Source organism: Saprolegnia diclina (genome assembly GCF_000281045.1).
Source record: "Saprolegnia diclina VS20 unplaced genomic scaffold supercont1.2, whole genome shotgun sequence".
Taxonomy (NCBI): Eukaryota; Oomycota; class Saprolegniomycetes; order Saprolegniales; family Saprolegniaceae; genus Saprolegnia; species Saprolegnia diclina.
In genome coordinates, this window is record NW_008246069.1 from 524,964 (window position 1) to 552,940 (window position 27,977).

At 60.3% G+C, this 27,977-nt stretch overlaps 13 protein-coding genes across 16 annotated transcripts; 8 read left to right on the forward strand and 5 right to left on the reverse strand.

The window, feature by feature from the left end:
* Nucleotides 1-1,003: 1,003 nt before the first annotated feature.
* SDRG_00793 (U6 snRNA-associated Sm-like protein LSm6) lies at nt 1,004-1,283 on the forward strand (the record flags this gene model as incomplete). Its single annotated transcript, XM_008606288.1, has 2 exons — nt 1,004-1,205; nt 1,258-1,283. The coding sequence occupies 2 exons, from the start codon at nt 1,004-1,006 to the stop codon at nt 1,281-1,283; spliced, it is 228 nt and encodes a 75-aa protein (XP_008604510.1).
* Nucleotides 1,284-1,911: 628 nt separating this feature from the next.
* SDRG_00794 (hypothetical protein) lies at nt 1,912-5,607 on the forward strand. Its single transcript, XM_008606289.1, has 13 exons — nt 1,912-2,030; nt 2,080-2,147; nt 2,199-2,609; nt 2,656-2,763; nt 2,806-3,142; nt 3,186-3,493; nt 3,542-3,852; nt 3,891-4,344; nt 4,400-4,521; nt 4,575-4,765; nt 4,821-4,947; nt 4,994-5,192; nt 5,236-5,607. Exons 1-13 carry the CDS (start codon nt 1,941-1,943, stop codon nt 5,492-5,494), a joined length of 2,985 nt encoding a protein of 994 aa, XP_008604511.1. The 5' UTR covers nt 1,912-1,940; the 3' UTR covers nt 5,495-5,607.
* A 228-nt stretch (nt 5,608-5,835) lies between these two features.
* Nucleotides 5,836-6,360, forward strand: SDRG_00795. Of its 2 annotated transcripts, XM_008606291.1 has the most exons (3): nt 5,843-5,982; nt 6,025-6,221; nt 6,273-6,360. In XM_008606291.1, the coding sequence occupies exons 1-3, from the start codon at nt 5,848-5,850 to the stop codon at nt 6,277-6,279; spliced, it is 339 nt and encodes a 112-aa protein (XP_008604513.1). In that variant the 5' UTR covers nt 5,843-5,847; the 3' UTR covers nt 6,280-6,360. The 2 variants fall into 2 exon arrangements, with proteins under 2 accessions (XP_008604512.1, XP_008604513.1); XM_008606290.1 differs by having other exon boundaries at nt 5,836-5,982; nt 6,025-6,360.
* On the reverse strand, nt 6,323-8,642 carry SDRG_00796 (CAMK protein kinase; the record flags this gene model as incomplete). Its single annotated transcript, XM_008606292.1, has 6 exons — nt 6,323-6,828; nt 6,881-7,138; nt 7,184-8,003; nt 8,052-8,219; nt 8,272-8,437; nt 8,485-8,642. 6 exons carry the CDS (start codon nt 8,640-8,642, stop codon nt 6,323-6,325), a joined length of 2,076 nt encoding a protein of 691 aa, XP_008604514.1.
* Nucleotides 8,643-10,093: 1,451 nt separating this feature from the next.
* On the forward strand, nt 10,094-11,284 carry SDRG_00797 (peptidyl-prolyl cis-trans isomerase B (cyclophilin B)). The gene is made up of 4 exons (XM_008606293.1): nt 10,094-10,159; nt 10,214-10,423; nt 10,475-10,674; nt 10,719-11,284. The coding sequence occupies exons 1-4, from the start codon at nt 10,121-10,123 to the stop codon at nt 11,245-11,247; spliced, it is 978 nt and encodes a 325-aa protein (XP_008604515.1). The 5' UTR covers nt 10,094-10,120; the 3' UTR covers nt 11,248-11,284.
* SDRG_00798 lies at nt 11,260-12,893 on the reverse strand. 2 transcript variants are annotated; one of them, XM_008606294.1, is made up of 5 exons: nt 12,631-12,893; nt 12,340-12,576; nt 12,163-12,288; nt 12,001-12,036; nt 11,260-11,954 (listed from the first exon to the last, which is right to left on the reverse strand). In XM_008606294.1, the coding sequence occupies exons 1-5, from the start codon at nt 12,698-12,700 to the stop codon at nt 11,497-11,499; spliced, it is 927 nt and encodes a 308-aa protein (XP_008604516.1). In that variant the 5' UTR covers nt 12,701-12,893; the 3' UTR covers nt 11,260-11,496. The 2 variants fall into 2 exon arrangements, with proteins under 2 accessions (XP_008604516.1, XP_008604517.1); XM_008606295.1 differs by having other exon boundaries at nt 12,001-12,288.
* Nucleotides 12,894-13,452: 559 nt separating this feature from the next.
* On the forward strand, nt 13,453-16,314 carry SDRG_00799 (hypothetical protein; the record flags this gene model as incomplete). Its single annotated transcript, XM_008606296.1, has 10 exons — nt 13,453-13,763; nt 13,818-14,448; nt 14,496-14,720; nt 14,768-14,970; nt 15,014-15,141; nt 15,187-15,425; nt 15,468-15,765; nt 15,815-15,893; nt 15,938-16,129; nt 16,179-16,314. 10 exons carry the CDS (start codon nt 13,453-13,455, stop codon nt 16,312-16,314), a joined length of 2,442 nt encoding a protein of 813 aa, XP_008604518.1.
* Nucleotides 16,315-16,510: 196 nt separating this feature from the next.
* On the forward strand, nt 16,511-18,078 carry SDRG_00800 (hypothetical protein; the record flags this gene model as incomplete). Its single annotated transcript, XM_008606297.1, has 7 exons — nt 16,511-16,695; nt 16,742-16,860; nt 16,910-16,974; nt 17,016-17,202; nt 17,246-17,354; nt 17,406-17,597; nt 17,646-18,078. The coding sequence occupies 7 exons, from the start codon at nt 16,511-16,513 to the stop codon at nt 18,076-18,078; spliced, it is 1,290 nt and encodes a 429-aa protein (XP_008604519.1).
* Nucleotides 18,079-18,577: 499 nt separating this feature from the next.
* On the reverse strand, nt 18,578-18,781 carry SDRG_00801 (hypothetical protein; the record flags this gene model as incomplete). Its single annotated transcript, XM_008606298.1, has 1 exon — nt 18,578-18,781. One exon carries the CDS (start codon nt 18,779-18,781, stop codon nt 18,578-18,580), a length of 204 nt encoding a protein of 67 aa, XP_008604520.1.
* Nucleotides 18,782-19,210: 429 nt separating this feature from the next.
* Nucleotides 19,211-21,514, forward strand: SDRG_00802 (hypothetical protein). The gene is made up of 2 exons (XM_008606299.1): nt 19,211-20,004; nt 20,053-21,514. The coding sequence occupies exons 1-2, from the start codon at nt 19,273-19,275 to the stop codon at nt 21,433-21,435; spliced, it is 2,115 nt and encodes a 704-aa protein (XP_008604521.1). The 5' UTR covers nt 19,211-19,272; the 3' UTR covers nt 21,436-21,514.
* A 181-nt stretch (nt 21,515-21,695) lies between these two features.
* SDRG_00803 (hypothetical protein) lies at nt 21,696-24,101 on the reverse strand (the record flags this gene model as incomplete). The annotated part of the gene is made up of 2 exons (XM_008606300.1): nt 21,696-23,060; nt 23,109-24,101. 2 exons carry the CDS (start codon nt 24,099-24,101, stop codon nt 21,696-21,698), a joined length of 2,358 nt encoding a protein of 785 aa, XP_008604522.1.
* Nucleotides 24,102-24,167: 66 nt separating this feature from the next.
* On the forward strand, nt 24,168-26,273 carry SDRG_00804 (hypothetical protein). The gene is made up of 3 exons (XM_008606301.1): nt 24,168-24,262; nt 24,313-24,932; nt 25,001-26,273. Exons 1-3 carry the CDS (start codon nt 24,190-24,192, stop codon nt 26,102-26,104), a joined length of 1,797 nt encoding a protein of 598 aa, XP_008604523.1. The 5' UTR covers nt 24,168-24,189; the 3' UTR covers nt 26,105-26,273.
* On the reverse strand, nt 26,130-27,976 carry SDRG_00805. 2 transcript variants are annotated; one of them, XM_008606302.1, is made up of 9 exons: nt 27,789-27,976; nt 27,535-27,743; nt 27,285-27,484; nt 27,148-27,215; nt 26,953-27,094; nt 26,816-26,910; nt 26,642-26,775; nt 26,491-26,595; nt 26,130-26,440 (listed from the first exon to the last, which is right to left on the reverse strand). In XM_008606302.1, the coding sequence occupies exons 1-9, from the start codon at nt 27,969-27,971 to the stop codon at nt 26,191-26,193; spliced, it is 1,386 nt and encodes a 461-aa protein (XP_008604524.1). In that variant the 5' UTR covers nt 27,972-27,976; the 3' UTR covers nt 26,130-26,190. The 2 variants fall into 2 exon arrangements, with proteins under 2 accessions (XP_008604524.1, XP_008604525.1); XM_008606303.1 differs by having other exon boundaries at nt 27,148-27,233.
* Between the last annotated feature and the right edge of the window lies 1 nt (nt 27,977).

Below are 27,977 nucleotides of genomic sequence, written 5' to 3' on the forward strand. Positions count from 1 at the left end.
AACGAGACGAGATTGTCTGGATCTGCCCGATCGTCCATCAGGCAGTTTGTATCGACACGGCTTGCTCGCGCCTCTGCCGACGCAGCCATCGCTAGAGCGACCAGGCTCAATGCACCTTGGTGCAGCGTCGGCTGTCCGTAAACCCGTAGGATCTTCTCGGGCAATGTATGTGTGATGGTGGTACATACATGTAAAAGGTAATACATGTAGATACATGAGCGGTCGCATGAACTTTGGTGCCAAATGACTCACACTGTCAGTGCAATCAAAAGTGCAACCTGCGATCCGCGACGCAAGATCGCCGTCCCAATTCGGACATCGCCGCATCCAAATCCTAATATAACTAGATTCACGCCACCTTCCTGCCTTGATCTCGGGCGCTCGATACCGACCATCTATCTATCTGGATGCGAGAATTGCCATGTCGTACATTCCGCACACGCAGCTCCTTGCCCGCCTCATCTCGGCCTTTGACGACGCCAAGGCCACCGGCGCCGGCGGCCCGCCACGCGTCGTCAACCTCACGGGCAAGAAGACCATTCCGCGGTCTCTTTTGTGCGACATCTTCGAGGCTCCCGTCAAGCCGACGCTGCAGAACTGCGAGATCCATGTGATCGTTCTGCAACGTTGGCTTGACGGGAGCCTCGAAGATGTCGCACAAAAGAGACCGCGGAATGGTCTTCTTGCCCGTGAGGTTGACGACGCGTGGCGGGCCGCCGGCGCCGGTGGCCTTGGCGTCGTCAAAGGCCGAGATAAGTCGGGCAAGGAGCTGCGTGTGCGGAATGTACGGCATGGCAATTCTCGCAATAATTGTATTATGAGGCTGGTCGGGAAAATTTCGCGGCTGTCCAGCTCCCACTCGCCCCGAGAATAATCGATGGCTATTGGCTTATTTTATCTGGTGTCCGGATATGCATTCGGTGAAATACTGTGAGAATACATACTGCCAGGATGGGTATGCGGTTTGAGAGGCGACCTGTGTGGAGGCCAGAGCGAAAAAAGCATGGAGAAGAAAGCGCCGTCCGACTTCCTCAAGAGCGTCCTTGGCCGCCCCGTCGACGTCAAGCTCAACAACGGCGTCGAGTACAAGGGTATCTTGGCCTGCCTCGATGGCTTCATGAACATCGCCATGGAGCAGACCCAGGAGTACGTCAACGGCCAGCTCAAGGCGCAGTACGGCGACTGCTTCATCCGCGGCAACAACGGTACGTCGCTCGCCATTCGCACGCATATTGGCTCATGGCCGCTCTGCGCTAGTCTTGTACATCTCGGCGTCCAAGTAGACTCTATGAAACCTGCGCTGGTCAGAGCGACGCGGTCAAATCTCTCTATTTTAGCAATCCCACACCACCTCTCTCGACCCGTGGTCCTTCCTCTGGCCTTCTTTCGCTCAGCGCTGCTCAAGAAGCAACGCGTTGATGGCGTCTTGGCCGTCCAAAGTGGCCACGACGTTAGCCCAACACGGACGAGATCAGAAGCTCCTAACGTTAGCAAATCCGTGCCTCCAGGCTACATCGCATGCTACTAAGACGTCGCTCGTCTCGGAGCTCTTGGATGCGTTTTCCGTGTCTCTGTGGTCGCCACGCGGGGCCAAAGGAGACTGCGTCATCGCCCAAGCAGCGCCATCTTCACGGCCACGGGCTACGTGCTTCTAGCATGCACCGCGATGGCCTGTACGGCAATGCGCCAGCGCCTCTCAGCTACATCCTTTAGCACGGTGGCAAGTGCCATAAGCACCGCGAGGGCGCGGGCGTCCTTGGAGTGGGACTGCACATCGCCATCGAAGATCGCGGCCGCGTCGCGGCTGCCGTTTGCCGTCGAGATACCGGATACACCTGTCACAATCAATCTTAATTCCGGTTACCCTCCAGAGTTCCGGATATCGGCCATCAAGAACCTGCAACATGTTATGCGAAGGTTTTCCCAGAAACCAAGTCGCGATGCTCGGGCGACAATCGACGCCGGGCGCCAAGACGGTCCAGGGCCGCTTCAACCTGCTCCTGCTCGAGGACGGCGAGTACTTCCTCGACGTACGTCCGTGGCCTTGCGCATGTACCTCGAATCGACGGCGAACACTAGGACTTCAGCGTCTTCCGATACCCGGATCCGGTCTTCACGTGCCTCACCTTCCACCACTGCAAGCAGCGGTGCGCCGCCCACGCGCCTCATCCCATGTCTCTCATTGCAATCTTCTGTAGCAAGGTGCAAGGCCGCTTGAAGCTCTGCACGCGCAGCCTCATGTTTGAGCCGCAAGACCCGATCTTGCCGATCCTCAAGTTTCCCTTCCGTGACATGGCGCTTCCGCCGAGCGGCGAGATCTTTGAGGACGAGACCAAGCAGATCTACCTTTCGTTCGAGTGCGGGCTTGCGGTCGAGATGAAGGAGCGCGGGCTCGACCACCCGTACGTCGCGCGCGTGCTCGCCGACTCGAGCGTCATGAGCTCCAAGTTCATCTTTTCGTTCGCGCACTCCAAGGTCCACGACGTGGTCGACGCGATCGCACCGCTCTACGCCTTGGCGCACACCAAGAACATTCTCAACAAGATCGACGAAGAGACGCGTCTCGCGCCGATCCTGGACCCACGCCACACGGACGTCTTTGACCCGAGGTACGACCTCCTAACCTCGCGAAGAGCAATGCGCATCTCGCACTAGCTTGCTCGCCGACTTTCGCGAGCGTCCGCTGCTCAAACGCGGCAAGGTCGTCAACCGCATCGTACCGCTGCTCAAGTACCCGGGCACGCTCATGCTCACGAACCTCCGGTGCGTGGACTTTGTGAATATACGATTCTCATCGCTACGTAGTGTTTACTTTCAGCCGGCGCAGGTCAACAACGTCGGGGACCCCGTCCTCAACTTTGCGTACACCAAAGTGACGGCGTTGCACAAGCGGCGACACATGCTCAAGCAGTGCGGTCTCGAAGTGCGGCTCGACGACGGCGCGAGCCACCTCTACTCGTTCGAGACGATGGTCGACCGCGACGAGATCTACGACCTCCTCAAGCCCAACGTCGGTCACATTGGCGACGCGGCCAAGATCCCAGAGATGCTCGCCAAGTGGCAAGCCGGTGGCGTCTCAAATTTCGAGTACCTCTCGTTTCTCAACGACCAAGCGGGGCGGACCGTCAACGACCTCACGCAAGTACGTACTACCTCTCGATCTTTGTATCAACATATCAATTTAGTACCCTGTCTTTCCGTGGGTCGTCGCCGACTACACGAGCCGCGAGCTCGACTTGACCAAATCGAGCACGTTCCGCGATCTCTCCAAGCCCGTGGGCGCGCTCAACCCCGACCGATTGTCGTACTTTCAGCAGCGGTTTGAAGCGATGCCCTCGGGCATGGAAGCCGAGGGCCTCCCACCGCCGTTCCTCTATGGCACCCACTACTCGACGCCCGGCTACGTACTCTTCTACCTCGTGCGCATGGCCCCCGAGTACATGTTGTGTCTCCAAAATGGCAAATTTGACGCTGCGGACCGGCTCTTCAAGAGGTAATCACCTCGTCTTCGATCGTATGTGGGCCAACACGCTGTGTATAGCATCCACGGCACGTGGCAAAGCTGCTTGAGCAACCACGCCGACTTGAAGGAGCTCATCCCGGCCTTCTACGACGTTGACGCGGCCCCCGAGTGGCTCTCGAACGTCAAGAACCTCGATCTGGGCACGACGCAGCAACTGGAGCGCGTCGGCGACGTCGAGCTGCCGCCGTGGGCGCACTCCCCGCGCGAATTTGTGGCCAAGCTCCGCGAGGCGCTCGAGAGCGAGCATGTCTCGGCCCATCTGCACGAATGGATCGACCTCATCTTTGGGTGCAAGCAGCAAGGCGACGCAGCCATAGCGGCCAACAACCGTACGCCCAATGTGTGGATTCGTCTCATAGTTTGGTAGTCTTCTACTATCTGTCGTACGAGGGTGCGGTCAACCTCGAGACGATCACCGACCCGATTGAAAAGTGCTCGTTCGAAGCGCAGATCCAAGAGTTTGGACAAACGCCCAAGCTCCTCTTTCTCTCGCCGCACCCGAGCCGCGCGGACGTGGCCGCCGCGGCCAGCCTCGAGCTCGCACCGTCCGAGCCGGTCGTGCACGTTGCACCGGTGGTTCCGTCGGCACCGGCACCGCCCGCACCATCGCCTGTTCCGTCGCCCGACAAGGAGGCATCGACGCCAACATCGGCGCGCCGAAGCGTCTTTGGCTTTGCGCGACCGACGCTGAGCCTCAACGGTATCAAAGCGAGCTTGCGTCGCCGCCTCGAGCGCAAAAACTGGGGCTGGACCTTTGACAGCCAGAGCCCCGCGAGCGGCAGCATGTGGGAAGAGTCGCTGCCGCACTACTTTCATTCGCAGTACTACGATCTGATATAGCTGGATCCATTCATATATCTAATGTATGTGATGTAGAGCGCTCACGGCGTGCGTGCTCTCCAAGGATGGCAAGTACGCCTTCTCCACCGCGCATGACGGCACGTTCAAGCTCTCGGCCACGTCGGACGGCTCGGTGCGTCGCAGCTACACGTGCGGCGGTACAATCACCATGATCGATGTGACGCGACGGTGTCATCCGATTTGGTGCTAGGCGCGGCGGTCGCGTGCGACGTGTCACCGGACGAGAAATTTGTGTTCTTTGCGGCGCTGGACGCGTGCGTGAACATGGTCGCGCTCGAGACCGGCCGCGTTGGGAAGCTGCCTACCGGTGCCGCGGTCGTCGGGCTCGCGGTCCTTGATGACGCGCGCTTTGTCACGGCCGACGTGGCCGGTGCCGTCAAGGTATCATTCGATTGACGTCATATATCTTGCGTTCCTACTCCACCGACGATGGTAGCTCTGGCAGTATGGGCCGACGGGCATGCTCTCGACGCCCGTGGCCGTCATGGACGACGCCGGCGCGCCGATCACGTGCTTGGACGTCAACTCGGACGGCTCTGTGGCTGTCGTGGGCACCGCGACCGGTACGACGTCCGCAACGAGGTGGTGTTGGCATGCACACTATGGTAGGTGTCGTGTGCCTCTTGGACTTGCGCTCGATGACGAGCGTCGCCAGCGTCCCAACGGGCGCCGAGCGCATTGTAGCCGTGAGCTTTGGCATGGCCGGCACGCACTTTGTGTGCGCGACGGACGAGAGCGAGCTGCTCGTTGTCTCGATTGACGGCGTCGAGCAGGCGCGGCTGCGGCTGCCCGACGACGCCAACATCCAGTACACTCGATTTTTCTCGCGGAAAAGGGCTAAGAAGTGGTAGGTGCATGGTCTCGGACGGGACGTACGCGATCACAGGCGCGTCAAACGGTGGCATCTACATTTGGCAGCTCCAGACCGCGAGCATGGAGCTCGAAAAAAAGTGCATCGTGTCGATCGGCCACGGCAAGAAGCGACCGGTGACCACGATCACCGTCAGCTCCAACGGCCAAACCATCGTCGCTGGCGCCCAAGACGGCTCGATGCGTCTCTGGTCCATGAAGAAGAAGGCGACGCGCGGCCGTCTCGGGTACTTTTCCTAGCTTTCAAACCACGTGATCCTCGAGCTGCCATCGCAAGCCGCGGACGGGTAGTATAAAACCCAAGGTCCACGAGTCTTTCAACGCGTTTATCGAATGCGTATTTGTCATTTCGCGTCTCAGTAGCACACCAGCAGCTCGAGGTCACTAGGCCGTGAGGCCACTTGGTAGTGCAGTGGTGCCACGTACACCGTCGTAGCAGGGTCGTCACAAAGCGGAAGCGGCGCGTCGAAACGTTCAACGCGTTAAAAAGGCGTTTAAACACGGACAGAAGGTGTTTAAACACGGACAGAAGGTGTTTAAACACTTGGGCGGTTGGGATCTCGGTTTCTCGGAGGTTATTTGGCGATTGAACGATGGCGCAGCAGGGGGCGACGCTGCAAAACTACAACAACGAGCTCGTCAAGTGCATCGAGGACCTCCGCGAGAAGCGCGAGGAAGTCAACCGCGCGATCCTCAAGGAGGAGGAGGAGAAGGCCAAGATCCAGAAGGTCCATCGTCCTGCGTCGTATCTGGAGCGTCATGCGACCTAGGATCTCACGGTGCTCACGGACCGTCTGAGCAAGATCAACGAGACGCTCGCGCGCAAGACGCAGGCAAGGAACGAGTACGACCGGACGATCCAGGAGACGGAAGCGGCGTACATGAAGATCCTCGAGAGCTCGCAGACGCTCCTGCATGTGCTCAAGCGCGAGACGGTCCAGCTCACCAAGAAGAAGCAAACGTCGACGTAGGTCCTACACCAAGCCGAAAGAATGTCAACTTGCTCGATGTTACGTAGCGAATAATAAAATAAGATCTACTGGCGACGCCAGTGGGGTGGGCATGTTCTCATCGAAGCCACGGGTGCAGCATGGCTTCGTTCGCACTCATGCGCTTGTCCGGGTTCCGCACGAGGAGGCTCATGATGAGCTGCTTGGCGCCCGGCGACGTGGCGTCCCATACGTCGTCGCTGAACTGCACGACCACGTCGGTCGAGCCCTCGGCCGGGCCAAACATGGGCGCGTACCCGCTCAAGACGACGTACAAGACGACGCCGATGCTCCACATGTCGGCCTGCGTGCCGTAGCCCTTGCCGCCCATGACTTCCGGCGCCACGTAGTCGCGCGTGCCGCACTTGGTGTGGGCGCGGGCAAAGCGCTCACGGGGCCGAAAGCTGCTGCTGCTGTCGTCGTCTGTCGACGCAAAGATCGCGTGGTCGGGCACGACGGTCGCGGTGCGGGACGGGCCCTGCAGCCGCCGGGCAATGCCAAAGTCCGAGAGCTTGACGTGGCACACGTCGTCGTGGACGATGAGGATGTTTTCGGGCTTGATATCACGGTGCACAATGGCGTTTTCTAAAATATCAAGGTATCAGTTGATGCCGTATATCGTGTGTCGATGCCGTACTGTGCAGATACGCCGTCGTCTGGATGAGCTTGCGCAAGAGGACCTTGGCTTGGGCCTCGGGCAGCGGGCCGTGCTCGTCGATAAATTGAAACAATTCTTTTTCGCAAAACTCCATGACCAAGTAGAGCTGGTCCGGCGTCTCAAAGAGCTCGAGGAGCTTGACGATGCCCGGGTGGTGCAGCGACGACATGATCTCAATCTCGCGCGAGAGGAAGCGCGGCTCGTGCACTGCGAGCTTGTCAATGACCTTGACCGCGACTACACAACCTCCACTTAGTCATGACTGATGGGACTCGGACGTACGTTTGGTCGACGGGTCGTGCCGGGGAAAGCACTCGGAGACTGTCGAGAAGGACCCGTGCCCGAGCTGCTTCCCGAGGTTGTACTTGCCGAAGAAATCGGTTTGGACAAGGATCGACCCTTCCAGCAGCGATGCATATGAGAAGGGCGTGTACATGGCGATCGCATTCTCATCGAACGTGTCCATTGCGTCCGAGAGGTCCGATGGCCGGAGGTCCGACGACGCGCGCGCCGTCGACCGCATCGAGTCAAAGACGCCGTCGAGCGACGGCCGGTTGCTTGCACTCGACGGACGCGACTTGGTCGGCGTCGGAAAGCACGGGCGCCGGCACGGGCTCTCGAGCGACGGCCGCGACCGCGAGTGCCGCGGCAGGTCCATGCTCAGCAAGGACGGCGACGTGTGCGTGCTCATCGTTGGCGAGGACGTGACCGTGCTCAGCGACCCGCGGGAGCTCGAGTAGCGCGAGCTCGATCCACGCGGCTTGGCCAGCGGCAAAAACACGTTCGAGTCGGACGTCGTTGGTGTCGTCGGCGCCTCGCGGCCCACCGGTGACTGCGACGGCATCGCGTTCCGACGCGGGTGGAGACTCATAAATATGTCGGGCGTGTCGTCAACGTCAGACTCCATTGGCTCAAACTCGAGGTTGGCAAAGTTGCGCGAGAGCATTTCCACGGGCGTGTTGGTCTGGGACGACGAGGCGGAAGAGGACGACGGTCGGGCGATGCCTGCAATCGGCATGCCCTGCGAGTATGGCGAGGCCTTGGCGTGCTTGGCGCGCGACAAGCCTTCGTCGTCGTCGTCGTCCGAGATATCGTCCCGCATCTACATGGTCGATGAGATGCTGACCGGCCCACGCGAGGTATGGCGTACCCGCGACGTCAGTTCGGCGGGATCCGTCAGCATCATCAACAAGCGGCGGCGGTCTTCGGACGCGGTGCGCTCCTTGCGCTTAAGCGTACTTCGGTGGTCTTTCGAGGGCGTCTGGATCTGTTCCAGCTGTGGTCGGACCACGACCGCTGGCGTCACGCAGTTGGCCTGCTACAGCATCGCGCCATGAGCGTTCGTTCTCGTCGTGCGCAAAATGCAATACCTCGAGCGCCTGTTGCATTTCTGTACACGGGCGATACAAGACGTGCCCGAGGTCTTGGACAGCGCCAATGTCGGCGATGCGCTTGTAGCGCGTGCCCGCCGAGGTATCGCCGGGCGCCTTGGTGACCTTGGCGAGGATCTGGCCGCGCGCCACGTACTGCAGCAAGCTACATCCATCGTGTCCATGAGCACATCAGCATCGGTCATGGCATACGTGTTGCCGAGCGCGTGGGCATGGTAGTGACGGATGACGTCGGCGGCCGTCGCCGTCGGCAGCAGGCTCAGTAGCACCGGCGCCTTGCGCTTCATTGGGTTGCGCGCCGCTTCCTTGTCGATGGACATGAAGAGCTCGACATGGACGCTCTTCGTCATCGTCGCCGAAAAGAAGAAGATGGCAGTCCGCTGCGAGAGAGAATGCTGCTCTCGCTGCGTCGCGCCGGGTTACTCACTCCAAGCGGCGCACTGGAGCTTCAGGCGGGCACGACTTCTCTCCCAACATCGACCGCATTTTTATTCCGTATACCTTGTTTTTGTATGCCACGCCCGTCGTGTTGGCAATAAAATGCGCGTTGGCGGCTGGTTTGACGGATTTTATTGCAAGCTGGGCGACGGAAGAAGAACGAGCGTTTGGACCATTCGAATACGGGTTTCCGCAGATCCGGCTGGCACGTGCATGCAGCGCGTCGGCAGCTGCCGCGTTCGACGCCGTTCGATATATTCCTTCCTACCAGACACGAGCTTGGTTGATGCTGTCAGCAGCGTCGGCGTTGTCGTCTCGCGGGTGGTGGCGCTTTTCCGAGCCGCCAGGTGCCCGCGACTTGACTTGGCTGCGAGCGCGTGACGGCGCATTGTATCGAACTCGGCGTTTCTCAACAATTGACACGCCGCCGTGCGTCATGCGTCGTCGCCGTGGTAGAGAGAAAGGACGGGCGATTCCGCTGGACGGATGCAGCCGCCCGTGATGGTACACTGGTCGTTCGATCGTTCGATGCTTGGCGCGTCGACCGACCCGAGACCGACGGTAGCATCAAACGAACGTTGTGGACGATGTAACACGAACCTAAACTATATACAAATCTAATATATATTCGATCGTATAATCGTCCAGTCGAATCCAAAGAAATAACCCAGAACGACGCAACCTGTTGGCGTCGTCGATCACAAGCCGCCGAGCGGCCAAAGTGATTTCATGTGCACCGCAGCTCCCTGGGTATTACGACTTGGCATTACGCGATGATCGGTCCATGGCGCGAGGTGATCACCAACCACAAGTTGCAAAGACATGTGCTATTGGACCGCGAGTTCCGACCACGACCACCACGATTCCAAACATCCAAGTGCCTCTGTGTTCTTATTCAGATAGTAGCTGCCAATAATTCGACGCGCCGAGTAGCTAGCTATTCGGGACAAGCCACGGCTCAGCTTGCGGCTTGACTCAGCCATGGGTCAATAATAAAGACCCATGACTCAGCGTGCCGCTTCTCGACCATGGCCAACAGATGTAGTACGACGCCAGCGAAAAACAAGCGCATCGTGCCACGCCGTAGCCGCCCAGGAACGTTCGAATCTATTATAGCAAGGTCGGTAGCGCCATGGCAGCAGTGACCAGTGCAGCACCCAGGTCCCATTGTCGACGCAGCATTCGGATCTGGCATTTGCCCGCTGCTCTTTCCTTCAAGTCGCGCGCCCATTGCTTGAAGTGCCTGTACCGGTCGCGGCCACCGTCCGTGAAAGATACGCACTCTATTTAGGCCAATCGCAGTGCTGTATCGTGTCGACCAATCACATTGCGGAATGATTACAGCCAATCACAGCGGGGCCGCCGTACTTTCGCCAGCCCTCCGACCAGCATGCTTGTGCACCAGACGCTCCGGCGCACGCTCCTCTCTGTACGTAGCCTCGGTCGTAGAAACGTACCGGCATGATGGTGACGTCGCATGTAGGCGCCACGCCACCTCTCGACGAATGCCAAGATGCCACCGCCGCTCGGTGAGCGCAGCTCGTCCTCGAGCCTCGGCAGCATCGGGCTCATCGGCGGTCTCTTTATGAGCGGGTACTTTATGGGGACGTACATTGGCGTCTTGCCGTCGTACGAAGCGCTCAAGCAGCAGCTGGGCTTGGCCGAGCCCACGTCGGCCCCGTACACTGGCAAGGTACAGCGTTGCTTCCGCATTTGGCCACGATTTGTGATGCGCTGGTACTAGCTCGACGTCGAGTCCAAGGTCTTCTTTGACATTGGCATCAATGGCAAGCCATCGGGCACGATCGTGTTTGGCCTCTACGACAAGGTGCAGCCCAAGACGGTCGCCAACTTTGTGGCGCTCTGCACCGGCGACCGCTCTGTGAACGGCACGGCGCTGACGTACCGCAACAGCCGCTTCCACCGCATCATCCCCAACTTCATGTTGCTCTGCGTCTTTTTCGAGGTTGATGCTACTGGATACATAGGATTCAAGGCGGCGACTTCACCAACGGCAACGGCACGGGCGGCCTCTCGATCTACGGCGACCGCTTCGCGGACGAAGACCTCTCGGTGCCGCACGCGGGTGCCGGCACGCTCTCGATGGCCAACGCGGGGCCCAACACGAACGGGTCGCAGTTCTTCATTTGCACGGCGCCGACACCGTGGCTGGACGGGAAGCACACGGTCTTTGGGCGCGTACTCGAGGGCATGGACCTTGTCGAGAAGATCGAGGCGCTCGGCACGCGCGGTGGGCAGCCCAAGGCCGAGGTCCGCATCCTCAACTGCGGCCTCGTCGAGACGGCGCATGACCAAGCTGCTGCCACGACGACGCCGACCGTGCCCGAGGACGTGGCGATGACCGAGCGGCTCGAAGATCTGCGCGAGATCGAGGCCCAGCTCCGCGCCAACAAGGCGACGATCGACGAAAGCATGTACACAAACATGCTCCACGACATTACGGCCGAAAAGTTGCGTGTCAAGAAGGTGCTCAAGGAACTCAAGCAGCGCAAGTAAACGAGTTGGCTACAAACACACAAGACGATTTTGACCATTTTCAAACACCCTCTTGCCCGGTCGGCAAGGGTGCGTCGGTGTGCCCAGGACGGCGATGTACTGGTCGGGCACCGTGGGGTAGGGGAACGACGCCAGATCCGACGCTAAGCTTGTTCCACGAGCAATAGACAGTAGGGTAGAGGAGGTAGATGCTATATACGGAGTCGTCGAGATGGTTAATGTGGTCATGCGGGATAGGGCTAGTAAGGACTACACATCGACGAGCGGGTGCAATGGCTTGAGCGACGATCGATTGGTGTCGTCCATGCCCGGGCGCGCGGGCGACGTGGCGACCGACGCCGGGTTGTGGAGGTTGGTGAGGAGGAGGCTTCCGTTGCTGCCGCGGCGCGAGTAGAGGTCGTTGCCGTTGATGATGGCCGAGTACGTCTCGTCGGCATAGTTGCTCGTCGCAGGGGCGAGCGGCGCCGAGTCGGCGCGGGTCGCGGACCGCGCGAGGTTGCTCGACGACGGGTGGAACTGGTGCATCTCGGACGACCGGCGCTTGTTGGTTTGGTAGTTTTCGCGGTAAAACTCTTCGTCCTCTTCGACGTTCTCGTGGCGCTCGATGCGCTCGCGGTTGGAGCGCCAGAGGCAGCAGAGTGTGCAGAGCACGCCGAGGATAAGGACGCCAGAGCCAATGATGAGGCCAATCTGCCACGTTTGAAGCGCTAGAGCCAAGTTATACAAGGCCGGCCCAGTAAGATGTGGACGTACACGAGCCGTTCGAGTCGGGAGACGGCGAGCTGGAACCTGGAGGAGTCGTCGTGGGTGTAGTGGTAGGCGCCAAGGTGGGAGGAGCAGAGGTGGGAGTGGCAGAGGGAGAAGGAGTAGGTCCATCAGTCGACACGACGGGTGTAGTGGCTGGGGACGTTGTACCTGGGGACGTACTCGTAGTGGGGCTCGCCGTGGACGGCGTCGGCTTGGGCGACTCGGTGGTCGGCGACGGCGTGGGGGCCGGCGTCACGGTCGTTGGCGCCGGTGTTTTCGTGCTCGTCCTGCAGCCTAAAAGCGTATCTCGTTAGGAATGGGTCAGGTGGCCTGCGTGCGAGTTACGGCAGTCGGTGAGCCCCGATTCGCAGCCCCCGGATGCTTGCGGCTCCAAGGCCAATACACCAAGCACGTTGCCGGGTGTGTCGGTTGTGAACTTGAAGCAGTAGACATTCGGGTTGTTTTGCTTGCAGTCGCAGCCAGAGGCGCTGGCCTGGCACATGCAGAGCTTGGCCTTGCCGTCAGTGGTGAACCCGGCCCAGGACGACTCGCTGTACGTGCAGATGGACGGGCACGTGCTGTCTATCGTCATCATGCGCACTCAGCCCCCGTCGCCATCGATGGAGATGCATGTACCAGCGGCACTCAGCGGGGCTGCATACGCAAGGACGAGGCTCCATGCGAGAAGCAGTATCGGCGGTGCCATGAGGCTACTGCTCGGACTGGCGCAAAGCTGTGTAACAAGCTGCTGGCGACCGATGTTCGAATCGGCGTCGTCGCATTTTATATTAAAATAGCGCCCGCTCGGCCACGCATATACAAACTTGAAGTGCAAATCTCCACGCACCCAACTTCTGGGGCAAGGCCGTGACCAACGGTGCAAATTTTCACCCGCGCCTCGGCGCTGCTGGCGACTTGGTCGAGACGACTGGAACTCTCATTATAACACGGCCGCTTCAGCATGTCCAGGTAGAGCGAGAGCCTCTGAAAGGCGTGAGAAGAGCGACCGCCAGAGAAACGCATGCCAGCGCAGAGGCGCCGCTCAGGCTACTGCGTTGGAATACTACCGGCGTTGGCTGGAATTGCCACAAGTGAGCTGCGTGCACCGCGACCGCCCACATTCCTACTTGATTCCAGTGCCTGTAGACGAATACCGAAGTTCGAAGCCCAGGATCTTGTTGCTCGGTTCTCGGTGGAGGAAGGGGCACGACAAACGAGGCGAGACGAGTGCGGCAAGCTCAAGGCACGCAATCGCAAGGGTTTGCATTTCGGTCGGAATCCAGTACAGTGTACGAAGGGAGGCGATGGGCGAGGCGACGAGGCTCGGCTTCTATTTGCGGCGGTCACATCGAAGTTCGAAGTGGCACGAACATGATAGGGCTCGCGAAGCGACGTGTGACACGCCCAGATGGTGTACTCGTCTACGGGAATTCCATATCAACTGTCCGAAGGGGCGCGATGCTCGCGGCGCCACGAAGAGCGCGCACGCCATTCGAGCTCGAGGCGCTGCACCCCGCGTGTGGACCGGTTCGCGGCGGTACCGAGCTCGTCATTTCAGGCGCGCATTTCAACGGCACCTTTGACATCCCACGCCGCGTCTCGGATGTCCACCTGCGCTCGCCGCTGCACGAGACCGACGCCAAAGTGCGCTTCCAGCTCGGCGATAAGATCTTGACCCAAGTCAAAGCCAAGCTTCTCTCATCCAAGAAGCTACTGTGCACGACACCACGATTCAACGAGCCAGTCCGCAGCACCAACCATGCAAACTGGTAACAGCACCATGATGATCCTCATGGCTTTTTGCCAGCGTACGACGATCGTAGGGGAAGTGTGACGATCTGTGTGAGCCTTGAAGACAGCACGTTTGTCCCGTGCCGTCAGCGCTACCAATATTACCTACCTACCTATATCTGTGACCTCGATCCACCGACAATCCCAGAGCCAGATCGTGTCAGGCTCACACTGCGTGCGCACCTCAGCGTCGGGGAGACGCCCCAGACACCAATGACGGACGTCGAGACCTTGCTGCAGCGGCGCCTCGCGTCGCTGCTGTCACCGTCCGTACAGATTCAACGGCGCGTCGACCAACACACATGGCGCGTCATGGGCAGCGTTGACACCACGGATATGATGCAACTCGCCGTCGAGTTCCCGGAAGACGCTGGTGTCGGGCAATATACGATAGCGTTTGCTTGGAACGGCGTCGACTTTGACGTGCCATCGCCGGTGCCATCGAGCTCCGAGTGGGCCGACTGGGGCCTGCACAACCAGTTTGAGATTTTTCGGCCGCCGTCGTTGCGCAGTGTGCGGCCGCACGCATGCTTCTACCTCGAAGGCCAAACACTTCACCTCGACTTTGACGCGTGGCAAGCGCCAGGCGTTCGCCCAGCCTCCCACGCAATCGTTCGGTTTGAGCGCGAGTGCAAGACGTCGAGTCACTGCGAGGACTACAAGGTGTCGTTGGATGAGACGACGACCGTGTCCGATTCCTCACCGACTAGGTACTCGTGCCCATGGCCGATGGCGAATTGAGGTCCATAGCGGTCACGACGCCTTGGTTCCACGAAGCTGGCTTGTACGACATTGCTGTTTCCGTCAATGGCGGAGTGCACTTTACGCGCTGTCCGATCCAGCGACTGCTCGTGTACCATAAGCCGCTCTGCGAGTTTGTTTCGCCCGAGTATGGCATCTCGCGTGGCAACACGGAGCTGAGTCTTCGCATCGCGGTGCGTGCGACGTCACTTCTAGTCCTACTCAGATCCTATCCATCTAGTTTGCCCACCCACGCGTCCATGAAGACCACCCGCTGGTGCCGCTCGAAGATGCCAATGTTGAAGCCTGCGCGCCGACGCTATATGTGCGCTTCACCCTCGATGTCTCGGGCGCGGTCTTGGCGACCGTGCCGGCCACGCTCAGCAGCTGCCACCGATTCGTGCAGTGCCGAAGCCCGAAAAACACAGACATCGAGTCCTTCCAGTAAGCACGTTTCTGCAACGGTCTATAGACCCAACGTGGCTAGGTATTCGCAAGTTGAAGCCGTGGCCTTGTCGCTGAGTTTCGACGATGTGCACTACTTTGCTCTCGCACCAAAAAAGCCGTTCCGGTACTATGCACCGCCGCGGTTGCGGGCCTTCTCGACGACGCATGGTGTACCCACGTGTTGCATCTCAGAGGTAACGCGTGAAACGATAGGGCCCTACTCGGGGGGCACGCCGCTCATTATCGACTTGTGGCATCCGCTGCCCGACTGCATTTCGTCTCGGGTTCGATTTCGGTGCCTGAAGACGCTGGTCGTGCGGGACGCCGCCGCGAGCACGCACAAAGCGCAGCCATCCAGTCTTGTGTGCGTCGTGCCGCCGTGGCCGCGGTCCGACGACGGCGATACGAATGATGTGGGTGATGGCGAACCGTACAAGCTCGTGCTTGTTGAAGTACGTGGATAATGCCATAGACGCGTAGACCAATAAGTGTAGGTGACACTGAACGGCGTCGACTTCCACACGGATACCATGCAGCTCGTCGCCAACCCGAACGCGTTCTTTCGAGGGCTCAGCTCGTGCTTTCTGTACTACCGCCCGCCGCGCATCTTCTTCGTCTCGCCAGCGTATGTGCCGACAACGGGGACCATTCCTGTCGTTGTGCACGGCGACGACTTGAACGATTATGGCGGCACCATCCAAGTCGCCTTCTCCAACGGCGCGTCGACGCGCTACGTACCGGGGCGCACGGATGGCCCGGGGGTTGTCTGCACTGCGCCGCCGTTCGCTGCTGGTCAAACCAAAAACGCGAGTGATGGGCCCAAGTAGTGACGACTGCGTAGGTGTCTGCAATGTGGCCGTGGCACTGAATGGCCAGCAGTTTACGGGCGACTGGAACGGCCGAGGCGACTGCACGACGACGTCCGCATCTAGCGTGAGACAGACTTGCTCATGTGGTGCTGTAGAGATCTCGATTCGCAAGTGCGGTTTTTTGACGTGCCAATGTTTTCGGCCCTGGCCCCTGCAAGAGGGCCGCTCAAGGGGGGTACCCTGATGCAGATCTTCGGCACGGGCTTCGTCGAAACAGGCGCGCTCGAAGTGCGCTTCTCTGCATCCGACATTGAGTATGAAGAAATCGTTCCAGGTCTTGTGACCGAGTAGGCCCCAACTTTGGAGAGGACCCCATCCCTAACGCATGCTGCCTAGCGGAGTGCTTCGGTGTACGACGCCCCGCTGCCCCATCGAGTACACTGTCGATATTGCGTGGTCCTTCTCCGACCGCGTCTTCCTTGAGCCTGACCAAAAACATCGGCGGGCGACATTCACCTACGCGGCCAAATAGCTTGGCTCATACTGCGACACTATGGTTCTTGTGTTCACAAGTGATCTAGTCGAATAGCATGCATGGACGTTGTCTACCAATTCCAGCAGCGAGTGTTGTCAAAAGATGGTATTTTCACCCCATGAAACCACCTTTCTTGTCACAACCAACGGCGTGGATTCAGCCGACGAGTCGGCCGTATCTTGGCAAGGGGCGCATGCAGGCGCCGGCGAAGCGGGTCTCTGTTGTGCATGCAGAGAAGACGGCCATCGTCAGCTTTGCCCAGCGAGATGGCAACGAGCCGCGCAACTCGTGGCTCGACAGCATGTTCATCGTCGTCGCCAATGTCGTCGGCGTCGGTGTGCTCGGCCTCGCGCACGCGTTTGCCATGCTCGGCTGGCTGTACATCGCGCTCCTCCGTTCTGCGGTTCTGAATGCGCCTGATTAGATGGGGCATTCTTGCTCTCGCCATCACGCTCGGCGGTTCGCTCTACAGCGGCCTTCTCATGACGCGCATGAAGGGCCGCGTCCCGACCGCCTTGGTCTACGCCGACTTGGGCCACGCCGGTGCGACGGCCTTGCCACGATCTTCGCATGCAACTGCGCGTCGTTGTAGCGTACGGGAACCTCGGGCACGCGTTCATCACGCTCTTTGGGTACACGTACATGACGGGCATCTGTGTACGCGATGACCTCTTGGCCGTTGCTCATGACGCCAGTAGCTCTCGTACCAGCTCACGGCGTCGCTCTTTTTAAAAGAGCTGACGAACGGCGTGTGCTTTGTGTCGTGCGCCACCATGGTCGCCGCCTTTGTCTTGCCGCTCGCGCAGTACCGCAACTTCACCGAAATGACGTCCATGGCCGTCGTCGGCGCCGTCTCGATCGTCGTGCCCGTCCTTCTCATTATCGGTATGTCGCTGCCTGCAGGATCGAATCCTGGACCTCGTTGTAGTGGAAGTGGCGTGGCATGGGCGGTTCCAGGCGGTCGAAACCGAGTGGGTGCCGTCCACGACGGACTTTCAAGCGGCGACGGTCGCCTGCATGGACGTCATCTTTGCCATGTACTAGCTTCAGAAACGCGAGCAACGGTCATTCGTATTGTGCGATTGTAGGGCAGGCCACGTCTTTTTCGTTGAAATCATGTCCGAGATGACGGACCCGTCGTCGTTTCGCCACTCGCTCTACTGCGCCACGTCCTTCTTGAGCTGGGTTTACTTTACGATTGCGATCGTGGGCTACTACTGCGTTGGCACGTCCGTGCTCAACCCCATCACGCAAAACCTCGCCAGCGTCCTTGTCCGGCGGTACACAACCCATCTTGTTCCATTTCACTCACTAGCACTTGGGGTTAGGTGGTGCAGTGCGTTTGTGTTGAGCCACATCATTGTCGCGTACGTCATGGCCGTCATGGTTCTGGCCCGCAATATGGAGTCCGTGCTCTGCCTCGCGCCGCACGAAGACAGCGCGCATGCAACGTTGAGTCAGCGCCTCTCCTGGCTTGCATTGACGTCCAGCATCGTCTGCCTCGGCTTTCTCGTGTCAAATGTCCTCCCGTTCGTCAACGACCTCCTCGGCTTTGTTGGCGCCATGAGCGGCGTCACGACCACCTTCGTGTTCCCGTTCCTTCTCGCGCCCGTGCTTTTGTACGACGAGCTCTCGAAACGCCATCGCATCGCGCTCTACGCGGTCGCGCTCGGTAGCTCCGCCATTGCCGTCCTCGGGGTTGTCTGTGCGGTCCAGCGCATGTCCAACTCGTACGAGACCCGCCGTCCGTTCTCGTGCTAGCGCATGGCATTGCCCTTCAATAGATATAGCACGTCGTAGCTCGACTCTCTCGATGGCGGAAGCCGCCTCGTAGCTAGCCCGTACTAGGAAGAGCGTACAAAGGACAAACCTGGAGCTTCTTGGAGCGAGCTGGCGCCAGACAATCGAATGGCCGTAAGAACGAGTGACGCAACGACGCTGCGACAGTGCCAGTGACTCTTTGGTATAGTTTAGCCAGCAGCCTGTTGCGGGACAGTGCGGTGCGGCATGCAGAGCATAGGGACCTCTTGTATAGCGCGACGCGTGTCCTATGCAGCGATGCCAACTGCAGCGAACGACGGCCCACGCGCTTGCGACCCGCTACAGCCTTCAAGCCTCTAAGATCGTCGCTCGCGCGACGGCAACGTCCGACAGGCAACGAGACGCCCACGATATCTCGTGCGCACAAAAGGCTAGCTACATGCAGGTCCGAAGCCAAGCATAGCAGCAGACGAATGCATTCAAGGTGTGTCAATGGCGGTCACCGGCGGTTGATGCCGAGACGGGCTTCACGCTCGGCCTTGGCGCGCGCTACGTAGTGCTCTTCCGCCGAAGTTCCGGGCGGAGGCGAGCGCGCGGCCTCGGCTCGGCGGGCGCGGGCTTCGAGCAGCTTGTCGCGGTACGCTTCGTACTCGTCGGCCAAACCGTCCTTGACGTCGAGGCGCGTCGGCTCGCGGCGCAGCATTTTCTGTTATCCGGATGCGGTGCGTCATCCGGATAATGTGGATTTCGCCAGTCGCGCAAACACGCAGACGTTGGGATGCGTGGGCCGTCGAGCGCGCATGGATCTATGTGGTTGCAGGTAGAGACACGTCGGCAAGGGTAGAGCACCGCGGATCGACCGCATGAGCTGTCTGCTGTGGGACCGTGCGTTGGGCGCGCCGACGTCATAGCCTTCTCGCTGGCTTCCTGACGCGTTTCATTGGTTGAAAAGCGCACGCTTCAACGATTGGGACACGCTCTATACGACGTGTGATTGGGTGAAATCCAACGAATCACGAGGCGACGAAAACACTTTTTAAACGCAAGTGGCTTGGGATTTGTATGTACCATACAAACGACAAGTGTAATTTGAACCGGGAAAGGAACGCGGCTGAATATAAATACTTGGACACCCAAAGAGCGTCGCAGGAGCAACCAGAAGGGACGACATTAGCAGATTGGTTCAACATCATCATGCAAATGGAGGAGCGGAAGGCCGCGACCGACGCGCCGTCGCCGGCTCATGCGAGCAGCAGCGGCAGCGGCAACTACTACCAAGGCTTGCACCCGTACCAGCAAGCGCAGCTCATGCGGCGACAGCCCTCGTGCCCGATCTGCGGGTCGCAGTCGCTGCCGCCCAACATGGTCCTCGAGCCGTGCCAGCACCAGTTCCACTTCCACTGCGTCGAGGGCTACATCCAGAACGAAAAGACGTGTCCTGTCTGCCGAACGCCTATCCAGCGCCACCAAGGGATCAACCGATCCTTCCCGACGATGGCCACGCAGGGCGGCCATCCGCACGACTACCCGGTGCCACTCCACAACCAAGGCCAGAGCGCGATGCCATTGGGTCGCCAGTCGTACGCGCCGCCACAGATGCATGCGATGCCTCCGACCAACGGCAGTAGCTACAACGGCCAGGCGCCGATTGGCCACTTCCCGAGCGCCAGTGTATACGAGCTGCCGCCCGAAGTCTTCTTGGACACATCGTACGAGCAGCAAGGATCGAATGCGCCCGGAAAGATGCGCAAGGGCAAGTGGACAGCCGAAGAAGCGCTGTACTGCGACCGCCTCATTGAAGAGTTCAAGCTCGGGAACTTGCCCCTGGCCGAGGGCACGACGCTGCGCACGTTCCTCTCCAAGCTCCTCAACTGCGACCCGATGCGGATATCGAAGAAGTACACGGGTAACCAGTGCATAGGCAAGGTACACCATCTTCGTCGTATCTGTCGCAGTGTCTTCATAATTGCGTAGATCATCTTTCGCAAAAAAGCCAAAGAGCCCTCCAAAGACGAAGTCGAGACGACGCGCAAGCAGCTCGCCGAGCTCGAGCGCGTGTACCTCGAGCGTGAACGTATGAACCAGCAGCGCCGCGAGAAGAGGCTTGAGACCGAGCTCACGCGGGACCGGGGCCGTCTGCTCACGACGCGACCGATCTACCACGGCATGCCCGGCCAGGCCCCGCCGTCAATGGGCCAAGGCCCACCACCTCCCATAGGCCAGGGCCCGCCACCGACAGCGCCACCTCCCGGGTACCATCACCACCCTGGCATGCAGCAGCACCACCCGATGCAACAACACATGCAGCCGGCGTACCCGCACCACCATCACAGCAACAACAACAATAACAAGAGCAACGGAGCGAGCAAGCCAACCGGTCCGGACGCCGAAAAGTCAAGTAGCCGCCACGTGAGCCCTCAACAGCACGACCCGAGCCCACGCCACACATCATCGCAGTCACCAGCGCACGTCAAGACGGAGCAGACGACAACAGAGCACAAGGACAACGACGACGAAGACGCCAAGCACCACGTTGACACCATGCCGCGTGTCTCATCGATCGACAGCTTCTCGTCGCTCTTTCCGCGCATCGCGTCGCTCGACTGCTTCCAGGGCCTCCAGTCCATGTCGCGCAACCCGTCGTCCATGTCACTCTCCAACCATGGTGACGCAGGGATGTTTCGGTCGCCGTCGCTCGAGTGCTTCAACGGCATCCCGCGCGTCAACTCGCTCGAGCAATTTTCGAATTTCATTGCGAGCATGCCGCCGGCCGAAGCGTCGAGCAAAAAGGAGTCGCCGGTGGACCATCCATTTGCCGAGCCAACGCCAAAGGGCAAGCCGCCCATGTCGGGCATTGCCCGCGCCGCGTCGTCGGACAAGCTGCACACGTCGATGACGTCATCAACAACAATGAGTCTCCCGCGCGTGCCATCGCTGGACAAGGCGCTCGACAAGATGCCGCGCGTCCCGTCCATGGACCGGCTCCACGGCAGCGGCATTCCGCGTGTGCCGTCGCTCGGCGGCCTTCCGCGCATCAACTCGACCGAGGCATTTCTGCAGCACATTCCGTCTCTGTCCAACTTGAGCGGCCTCATGCCGTCGTTTGGGTCCTTTGACAAGCTGAGCTCGCTCTCGAAGGAGTCCAAGCACCTGGCGATTCCACGCAACTCGTCGCTCGAGGACATTTTGTCGCTGGTCGCGGCGTCGGCCGACCACGAAAATAACCCGCGCCTGCTCAAACGCAAGGCCGAGAGCAGTACCGAGCCGCTTCTCGGGGGTATCCACAAGAGCAAGCTGCCCATGAACGCATCGGATGGTCCATCGACCAGCCTCTCGGAGAAGAAGCAGCGCCTGTAAGAAATTTGAACCCTGTCTTGTTGTTGTGTGTTGCTGCTTGCGCGCTCTGTACTGTCGCTTCAATGGAGTTGAAATGTTGGTCTAGTGGTTTGTTGGTGTATCGCAGCGGCTGCCTCGGGGCTTGGTGGTGGTAATGGTGGCAAAGCTGGGACGGTTACCTGCAGCATTCACGTTGAATTGAGAGATTGAAACATTGATACAAAGCACAGGCGCAACTTGAGACATTGCAAGATATGAGGCATGTCAAAATGTTGTGGTGGTTAAGTCGGACGTGTCCAGGAGCTGTCGCCTGTGAGCGGGTTATAAAAGTAGATGACACCGTCGTCGCCCGTGCACTCGGTCCAGCTCGACGGCGGGAGGTCCCAGACGCTTTCGCCGGTCGTCGCATTGATATAGTAGACGGTCCCGTTCGCATCGGTTGCGAGCTCCCACGACGGCGCCGGCGTCTCGTGCCACTCGGGTGTTTCCCACTGCGTCGCACCCGTGATACGGTGCTGATAATAGAAGCGGCCGCTAGTCCCATCGGGCACCTTGGTCCAGTCACTGTACTTGTCAGGGTAGAGCAGCCGGCGCCGATGCCGGCGTTCGTCGGCGCGTTGCTGCTTGCGGGCGGCGAGCTTGGCGGCGAGCGCGTCGTCCATTTCCTTTTCAGCGATCGCGCGCCACGCGAGCCGGCGCTCGTTCTCCTCGGCGCGCATCTGGCGTCGCGCATTCGCCTCCGCCGCCCGCTCGCTAGCCACGCGCTGTGTTTCCAGCGCCCTGAGGTGCGACCGATGCAGCCGCGACAAGTGATCTTCGGCTCGCATTGCACGGTCTGCGGCCTGCTGCAGTTTGGTCTCGCGGAGCTGGCGGCGCAGCTGCCGGACGCGTTCTTCCTCGGCCACCAGCGGATCTTCTAGCGTTGCCTCTCGCAACGGCCGCCACCGGACATCGGCGCGCGCCATGGACTCGCGCTCCCGGGCCTCGGCCTTTTCTTGCAAGAGACGCTGCACGCGGGACGCATTCTCCGCCGCGCGCGTGGCTTGCCACTGCCGCAGCTCCTCCCGCTGGCGCTTCAGGCGACCGCGGCGCTCGGTCTCGGACTCGGGCGGCTTGTCTTCGGCCGCCATTAGCGGCATCTCCCGAGCAACGGCGGCGTCATCGGCCTCGTACTTCGCTCGGCGGATGCGATCGGCGTTGGCTGCGGCGTCGGTGCGTAGCTGCCGCCGCTTTTCCCGAACGACAACGGATGGCTGGGCCATGGCCCACGCCCGAAAGTCCACAAACGGGCTGAGACCGTCGCGCACCACGAGGTAGCTGGTCACGACGCTCTGCGCGACGTCTTCGGCGCGCCGGGCGACGGCAAGGATGTCGTGGGCTGGCAACCGCGGACAAGCACAGCTCGGCGCGCCAGACCGCCGCTTGTGAAGTGCCTTGTTGGCATGCACTCTCTGCTTACTGGGACTGCACGGACGCAGCGGCGCCGTTGCTCGCTGGGCACAGAGACGGGACAAGAGCACGTGCGCGCGCGGCGCTGCTGGGAACGTTGGGTCGTGCAGTAGGCGTCGATGCAACATGTCGGTGGCAGCGCCCTGAGCGTGCAAGAGGGCAGCTGCCTGGTGGCGCACGACGCGGCCCAATTCTTCCTACGTACAAAGGGCGATCCCAGTCATCTTCAAATCGCCTGCACGTACCGAAGGCACGTCAGCGAGGCCGTTGGCCGCCATGGCGCTCACAAACGAAAGACTTAGAAGTGTCGCAACCACACTCTGGCTGGGCTGCTGCACTACCGCCTGTAGCCAGCGCAGCTCGTCGGGTGGCACGTTTGGGGGGTTATTGCTCGAGGGCAGCGCCGCGGCCAGCACCAGTGCCTGCAACGCGCCGTCGTCCAGAAGCCGCCGCCGTTCAAAGCTATGCGACTTGGAGGTGATATTGCGCACGAGCACGACCAACGTGCGTACGGCCAAGTGGTGCTGGAAGAGCGAGCTCTGCGCGATGAGAGAGGCTAGCGTGTCCTCGACGCCATCGGTCGTCGCGTGGTCTTCGCCCGCGCAAGCAAAAATCGACGGCGCCGGGGGCTGCGGTCGGCGCAAGAGACACTCGTCGACTTCGTCGCGCGGAATCGGCGACGATGCCAAGACGTAAGCCAATGACATAGGTCCCAGCGGTAGCAAAGCGTCGACATGGCCACGCGCGTGCAGGTCGAGGACGAGAGCGTGCATCGAATAGCGCAGCGCGTCGACAGCCACCTCGAGGTGTAGCGGATGACACGGTGCACTGGCGACCTCAACGTGCTCGATCGCGCCCGCTAGTGAGAGGTGCACGCGCACAATGGCGTCGACAAGGCAGGGCACGAGGCCTTCGAGGACCAGCGTCGGCGCGAGTGTCGCGTCGCACGCAACGTAATAGAGTAGCAGTAGAGTCGTGGCCTTGAGCTCATTCGGAGCCAATTCCGCTTGCTTGAGCTGGGCGACAAGGAAGATGGCCCACGTGCGCCACTGCGACGGCCCTTGGTCGATCGCAGCTACGTTGTCGGCGACGGACGGGTACGGCCGCCGGGCCATAGGATCGCGCAGCGGGGCGCAGAGCACGTGCAGCAGCCGGACAAGCTCGAGGCGGTCGGTGCTGTCGCCAGTTGGCAGCGGCGCCAGCCGCGTCGGACTTCGCCGCTTGTCCTGCTGTGTCATGGTGGTGTAACTGCCATTGCCTCGGATTGGCCCCAAGCGCACGCTATATCCGTATTCACTCTATTTCCCAGACCAAGATATCATCACGATGAACGTGGCCGAGATCCACGCAGTGATGCTGGCAGCGAACGCGCCTCCGGCCAAGGACACGACGCTCAAAGGTACGAGCGCAGGCCCCCACGCAGCTCGTCTGACGCGGTCTGTGGCGCAGAGATCTTATGCGACTACGAGACGAAGCGCTACGACGAGCTGCAGTTTGGACTCATCCAAGGCCAGACGCAAATGAACGGCCGGACGCTGCAGTTTGCGCCATCGTACGAAGATGGATACACGCGCAGCACGCAAGAAGCCTCCCGTGGACGCATTCGCGCCGTCTTCCTCGTCGGTCTCTTGGTCTACGCCGGGCTCATGGGCCACAGCTGGTATCTGACACCGCCATCGACGCTGGTCCTCGCGCTCGATGTGGGCGTTGCGCTCCTAGCCTTCGCCATCGGACTCGGTCTTACGTTTGCGCCATGCATCAACCTCGAGGGCGTCACATGCGGCGTCTTTTTCGTCGTTGCATCGGTGCTCATCGCCAAGAAGCCACTGCAACGGAGCCACGGCCCTGTCTTGCCTCTCATGCTGCTGCTCATCCCGATCTTTGGCCTCACACGCATGCGCTTCCTCACGAGCTGCGTCCTCGGCGTCGGTATCTTGTTGCTCTACATGGTCGTCCAGCTCTTTGCCAGCGTCTACGTCGATGGCGCCGACGCTGCCCGCGACGTCATGTACCAAGTCTTCAACTATGCGATCCGCGTCTTTGGCGGTATGGTGTCGCACTACCGCCAGGTATCTATCTATCCATCCATCTATCTATCCATCTATCTGTGGACGCTCCTGCATCGTGTGTCCCGTAGGAAGTGCTACGGCGGCGCAACTACGCACTCGAGCTGCCTTTTCAGGGGCTTCTCGACGGCGACGAGGCCATGCTTATCGTGTCCAGCGTCTCGACGTCGTCGCTCTGGCATCCGTGGAGCCTGAGCTTTGCGCACGCCGAGCTCGAAGCTGCGTTCTACCGGTTCTGGTACCTCCTCGACCCGTTCCCGTTCGAAAACGTGCACGACCCTGCGCTCCACCGCCGGGTGTTCGGCACCGTGCGCTACGCTCTTCTCAGCGTCCTCCTCGCGCAAGTGCTCTTAGCGATCCAAGACGTCAAGCTCCTACCGTCATCCATCCAAGATCTGGCATGGTGTACGCGGTTTGGCGTCGTCGTGCCCGCCTATCTCTTGATGGCCAGCGTGCTCTACGGCCTCAGCCACTCATTTGCTGCCCGCGCGTTGCCGTCACAGACTGCGCTCTCCGAAGAAGCGTCTCGCCTCACGTACGCCGCGTACCTCAAGCAGTCGCTGCTCGACCACATCCTGCTCCATGCCCACGGCGGGTACGTCCGGTACGCGCAGTGGCTTGCAGGGCTTGTCGTGCTGCTGCACATTGCTGCCATGGCGACACTCGTGCTCCTTGTCTACTCGAACCCAGCGTCGCAGCGCTGGACCGACTTGTACTTCATGGGGCTCCTCAACGCTCTCCTGTTCGTGCACCGGTCGGGCTTTCGCGTTAGGTTTGTCTATGCGTCGACGACGACAGCAATCGCGGGGGCGGTCTTCATTGGCGTCTCGGCGCTCTACTTGGAGCGAAACATATGGGTCCCATACGCGTGCTACTGCGGCGCGATCCTCCTGCTCGGCAGCGTCACCTCGTACGAAGAAGAGTCGCTCCGCCGGTCGTTCTTTGTGCTGCGCTCGCTGCGCACGAGCCAGTTTCGGCAATGGCGCGCGTCTGTCGTCAAGGTCCAGAGCTGGATGCGCCGCCGGTTGCGAAAGAAGCTGCAGAACCTCCGGCGACGCCACGCACCAACAAGCGCTCCGAATCCGACGGCCGATGGCACGTCGGCGCGACTCGCAACCGCGACGCGCGTCGGCGTCTACGGCCAAGTCGTTCAAGTGCTGGCCGAAGTGCTCTAGTCAAGAACGGGCGGCGCCCACAAACTTGCGGAAAGACGTACTAGTATATTGTACTATCAAGTTATCAAGTGAAGAGCACGATGCGGCTATTCCTGCTGGATGCACATGTGATTGCTGTTCCACGGCGGGCGCTTGGTCGTGTCGGGAATCTCGTCGCGCAGGAGCCGGACGTTCTGCGTCAAGTCCGGGGAGTTGCCGTCGCCGAGGTGGCAGATGCCAAACGCGTGGCAGTTGAGGAGGCGCGAGACGAGCACGGCGTTCTCCGAGCCGTTGAGCCCCGCGTCCTTGAGAAACATACTCGGCGGTGCCACGTGATACGCCGCGTCTTTCGACCAGCTACGAATACGACGAATAAGAACATATTTACTACATGTGCACCGTCGTACGTGGTGAGGCTCTTGCGGTACTTGGACACGATCGGCGTCGCCAAGCTCGTACTAAGCTTCTCCTTCATACAGAGCACGCGGCGGAGGCGCTCTTGAAGAATGCGTCTACGCCATGTTGGTCGTTTCGTGTGGACCCTAATCCTCGTCCTACTGCTGCATGTCGTGAAACGACATGGCGCCGACACCGTTCCGGGGCACATGCTTGAACATGGCCTCGATGTCTGCGCGAGTGTACCGAGGAATCATCTTGAGGTGCTTGTCGGCTTGGCGCAAGACCTCTTCTTCCTAATGCCACTTGAGAACGGAAGCAAAACGCATGGCGTACTTCGTCCCGCGAGAGACCGACCATGCCGTACACGGACAGAATGTCTTCGCGCTCGATCGACTGCGACATGGTGTTGAGCTCGAGGTCCGTCACGACTAGGCGAAAATATCCGTTTCATATCAATCTTTCAAGCGCACCGTGCAGGCCTTTTTCGCCGCTGCGCAGGCGGGACTTGGCGTCGAGCGGACCGTACAGCGAAAACACAAAGAGACGCCCCGTCGAATTCGAGTGTTGTACTTGCGGCGGAAAGAGAAAGTCGAGCAGTGCATCGAGGCTCACCTATCCGGATACTTCGCATCGAATCCAACCTATCCAAGGATATCGCGTTGTACGGTGGCGCCAGACACTGTCCACTCCTCGGTGATGGCGATCGAACTGTCCCGGCGCGCGACGGCGGTCGCTACAGAAGACGCAGACCCTGGTCGTGTCCTTCGGATAGATACAAGATAGATCTTTTGCTCGTGTGTACCCATGAGAAAGTCGCGCTCGTCGTCGACGTTGAAGGCATACTTGCTGCAGCGAACGCCGATGCATCGCTGGTCCAGACCAAACTGCGCGCGCAGCGTCGTCGCATGGGACGGCCACTGCGTCACGTCCGAGGGTCCGACGAGGTCTTGGAGGTCCTTGAGGGCATTGGGCTTATGCAGAACGAGTACGACAAGCGGGCCGCTGCCATTCGATGTCGATACGAGCCGGTGGCCGGGGTTCGAAGCGCGTACCTTGAAAGCGCCGCAATGGCGTCTTTGGCGTCTTCAGCATCGGTGGCGCCGTCGCTGGCGGCACGCGGTGTCGTCTTGCCGCCCTGCACATTCAACCGCGGGGAGGTTGCTTCTCTCGGGCTTCGGGGCGACGCGGCTTTGGAGCGCGCCGAGCCCAAGTCGCTGACGCGCGGCGTCATGGAGCTGCGGGCCGTGCCCCGGTGCGTCGGCTACATCACCCGTCATCCTTGCCAAAAGTCACATGACGCTTGTACCTTGCGCTGGGCAGGGTCGTCGCGGCAGTTGAGCCGCTCGTAGTAGAGCGCCGCCTTGTCCAAAGTGAGCTGGAGCACGGTTTGTTCGAGGATCTTGAAGCCTGCCTCTTGCAGCCGCTTGCGGATCGCCTCGTCCTTGGCAATGGCCTCGCGCTGGATCACAAACACGCTCTTGTCGGCCATACACGA

Bases quoted from the DNA above. Each gene is read 5' to 3' on its own strand.
- SDRG_00794 (XM_008606289.1), top strand. From the start codon at position 1,941: ATGCTCGGGCGACAATCGACGCCGGGCGCCAAGACGGTCCAGGGCCGC. The intron at 3,853-3,890 runs GTACGCCCAATG...ATAGTTTGGTAG, and splicing joins AGCCATAGCGGCCAACAACC to TCTTCTACTATCTGTCGTAC. The intron at 4,522-4,574 runs GTACAATCACCA...ATTTGGTGCTAG, and splicing joins TCGCAGCTACACGTGCGGCG to GCGCGGCGGTCGCGTGCGAC.
- SDRG_00795 (XM_008606291.1), top strand. From the start codon at position 5,848: ATGGCGCAGCAGGGGGCGACGCTGCAAAACTACAACAACGAGCTCGTC. The intron at 5,983-6,024 runs GTCCATCGTCCT...CATGCGACCTAG, and splicing joins AGAAGGCCAAGATCCAGAAG to GATCTCACGGTGCTCACGGA.
- SDRG_00797 (XM_008606293.1), top strand. From the start codon at position 10,121: ATGCTTGTGCACCAGACGCTCCGGCGCACGCTCCTCTCT. The intron at 10,160-10,213 runs GTACGTAGCCTC...CGTCGCATGTAG, and splicing joins TCCGGCGCACGCTCCTCTCT to GCGCCACGCCACCTCTCGAC. The intron at 10,675-10,718 runs GTTGCTCTGCGT...CTGGATACATAG, and splicing joins CGCATCATCCCCAACTTCAT to GATTCAAGGCGGCGACTTCA.
- SDRG_00798 (XM_008606295.1), bottom strand. From the start codon at position 12,700: ATGGCACCGCCGATACTGCTTCTCGCATGGAGCCTCGTCCTTGCGTAT. The intron at 12,577-12,630 runs GTACATGCATCT...TGATGACGATAG, and splicing joins AGCCCCGCTGAGTGCCGCTG to ACAGCACGTGCCCGTCCATC. The intron at 12,289-12,339 runs GTAACTCGCACG...ATACGCTTTTAG, and splicing joins ATCGGGGCTCACCGACTGCC to GCTGCAGGACGAGCACGAAA.
- SDRG_00802 (XM_008606299.1), top strand. From the start codon at position 19,273: ATGCAAATGGAGGAGCGGAAGGCCGCGACCGACGCGCCGTCGCCGGCT. The intron at 20,005-20,052 runs GTACACCATCTT...ATAATTGCGTAG, and splicing joins GTAACCAGTGCATAGGCAAG to ATCATCTTTCGCAAAAAAGC.
- SDRG_00804 (XM_008606301.1), top strand. From the start codon at position 24,190: ATGAACGTGGCCGAGATCCACGCAGTGATGCTGGCAGCGAACGCGCCT. The intron at 24,263-24,312 runs GTACGAGCGCAG...TCTGTGGCGCAG, and splicing joins CAAGGACACGACGCTCAAAG to AGATCTTATGCGACTACGAG. The intron at 24,933-25,000 runs GTATCTATCTAT...TGTGTCCCGTAG, and splicing joins TGGTGTCGCACTACCGCCAG to GAAGTGCTACGGCGGCGCAA.
- SDRG_00805 (XM_008606303.1), bottom strand. From the start codon at position 27,971: ATGGCCGACAAGAGCGTGTTTGTGATCCAGCGCGAGGCCATTGCCAAG. The intron at 26,911-26,952 runs GTGCGCTTGAAA...ATTTTCGCCTAG, and splicing joins CGGCGAAAAAGGCCTGCACG to TCGTGACGGACCTCGAGCTC. The intron at 26,596-26,641 runs GTAGGACGAGGA...AACATGGCGTAG, and splicing joins TCGTTTCACGACATGCAGCA to ACGCATTCTTCAAGAGCGCC.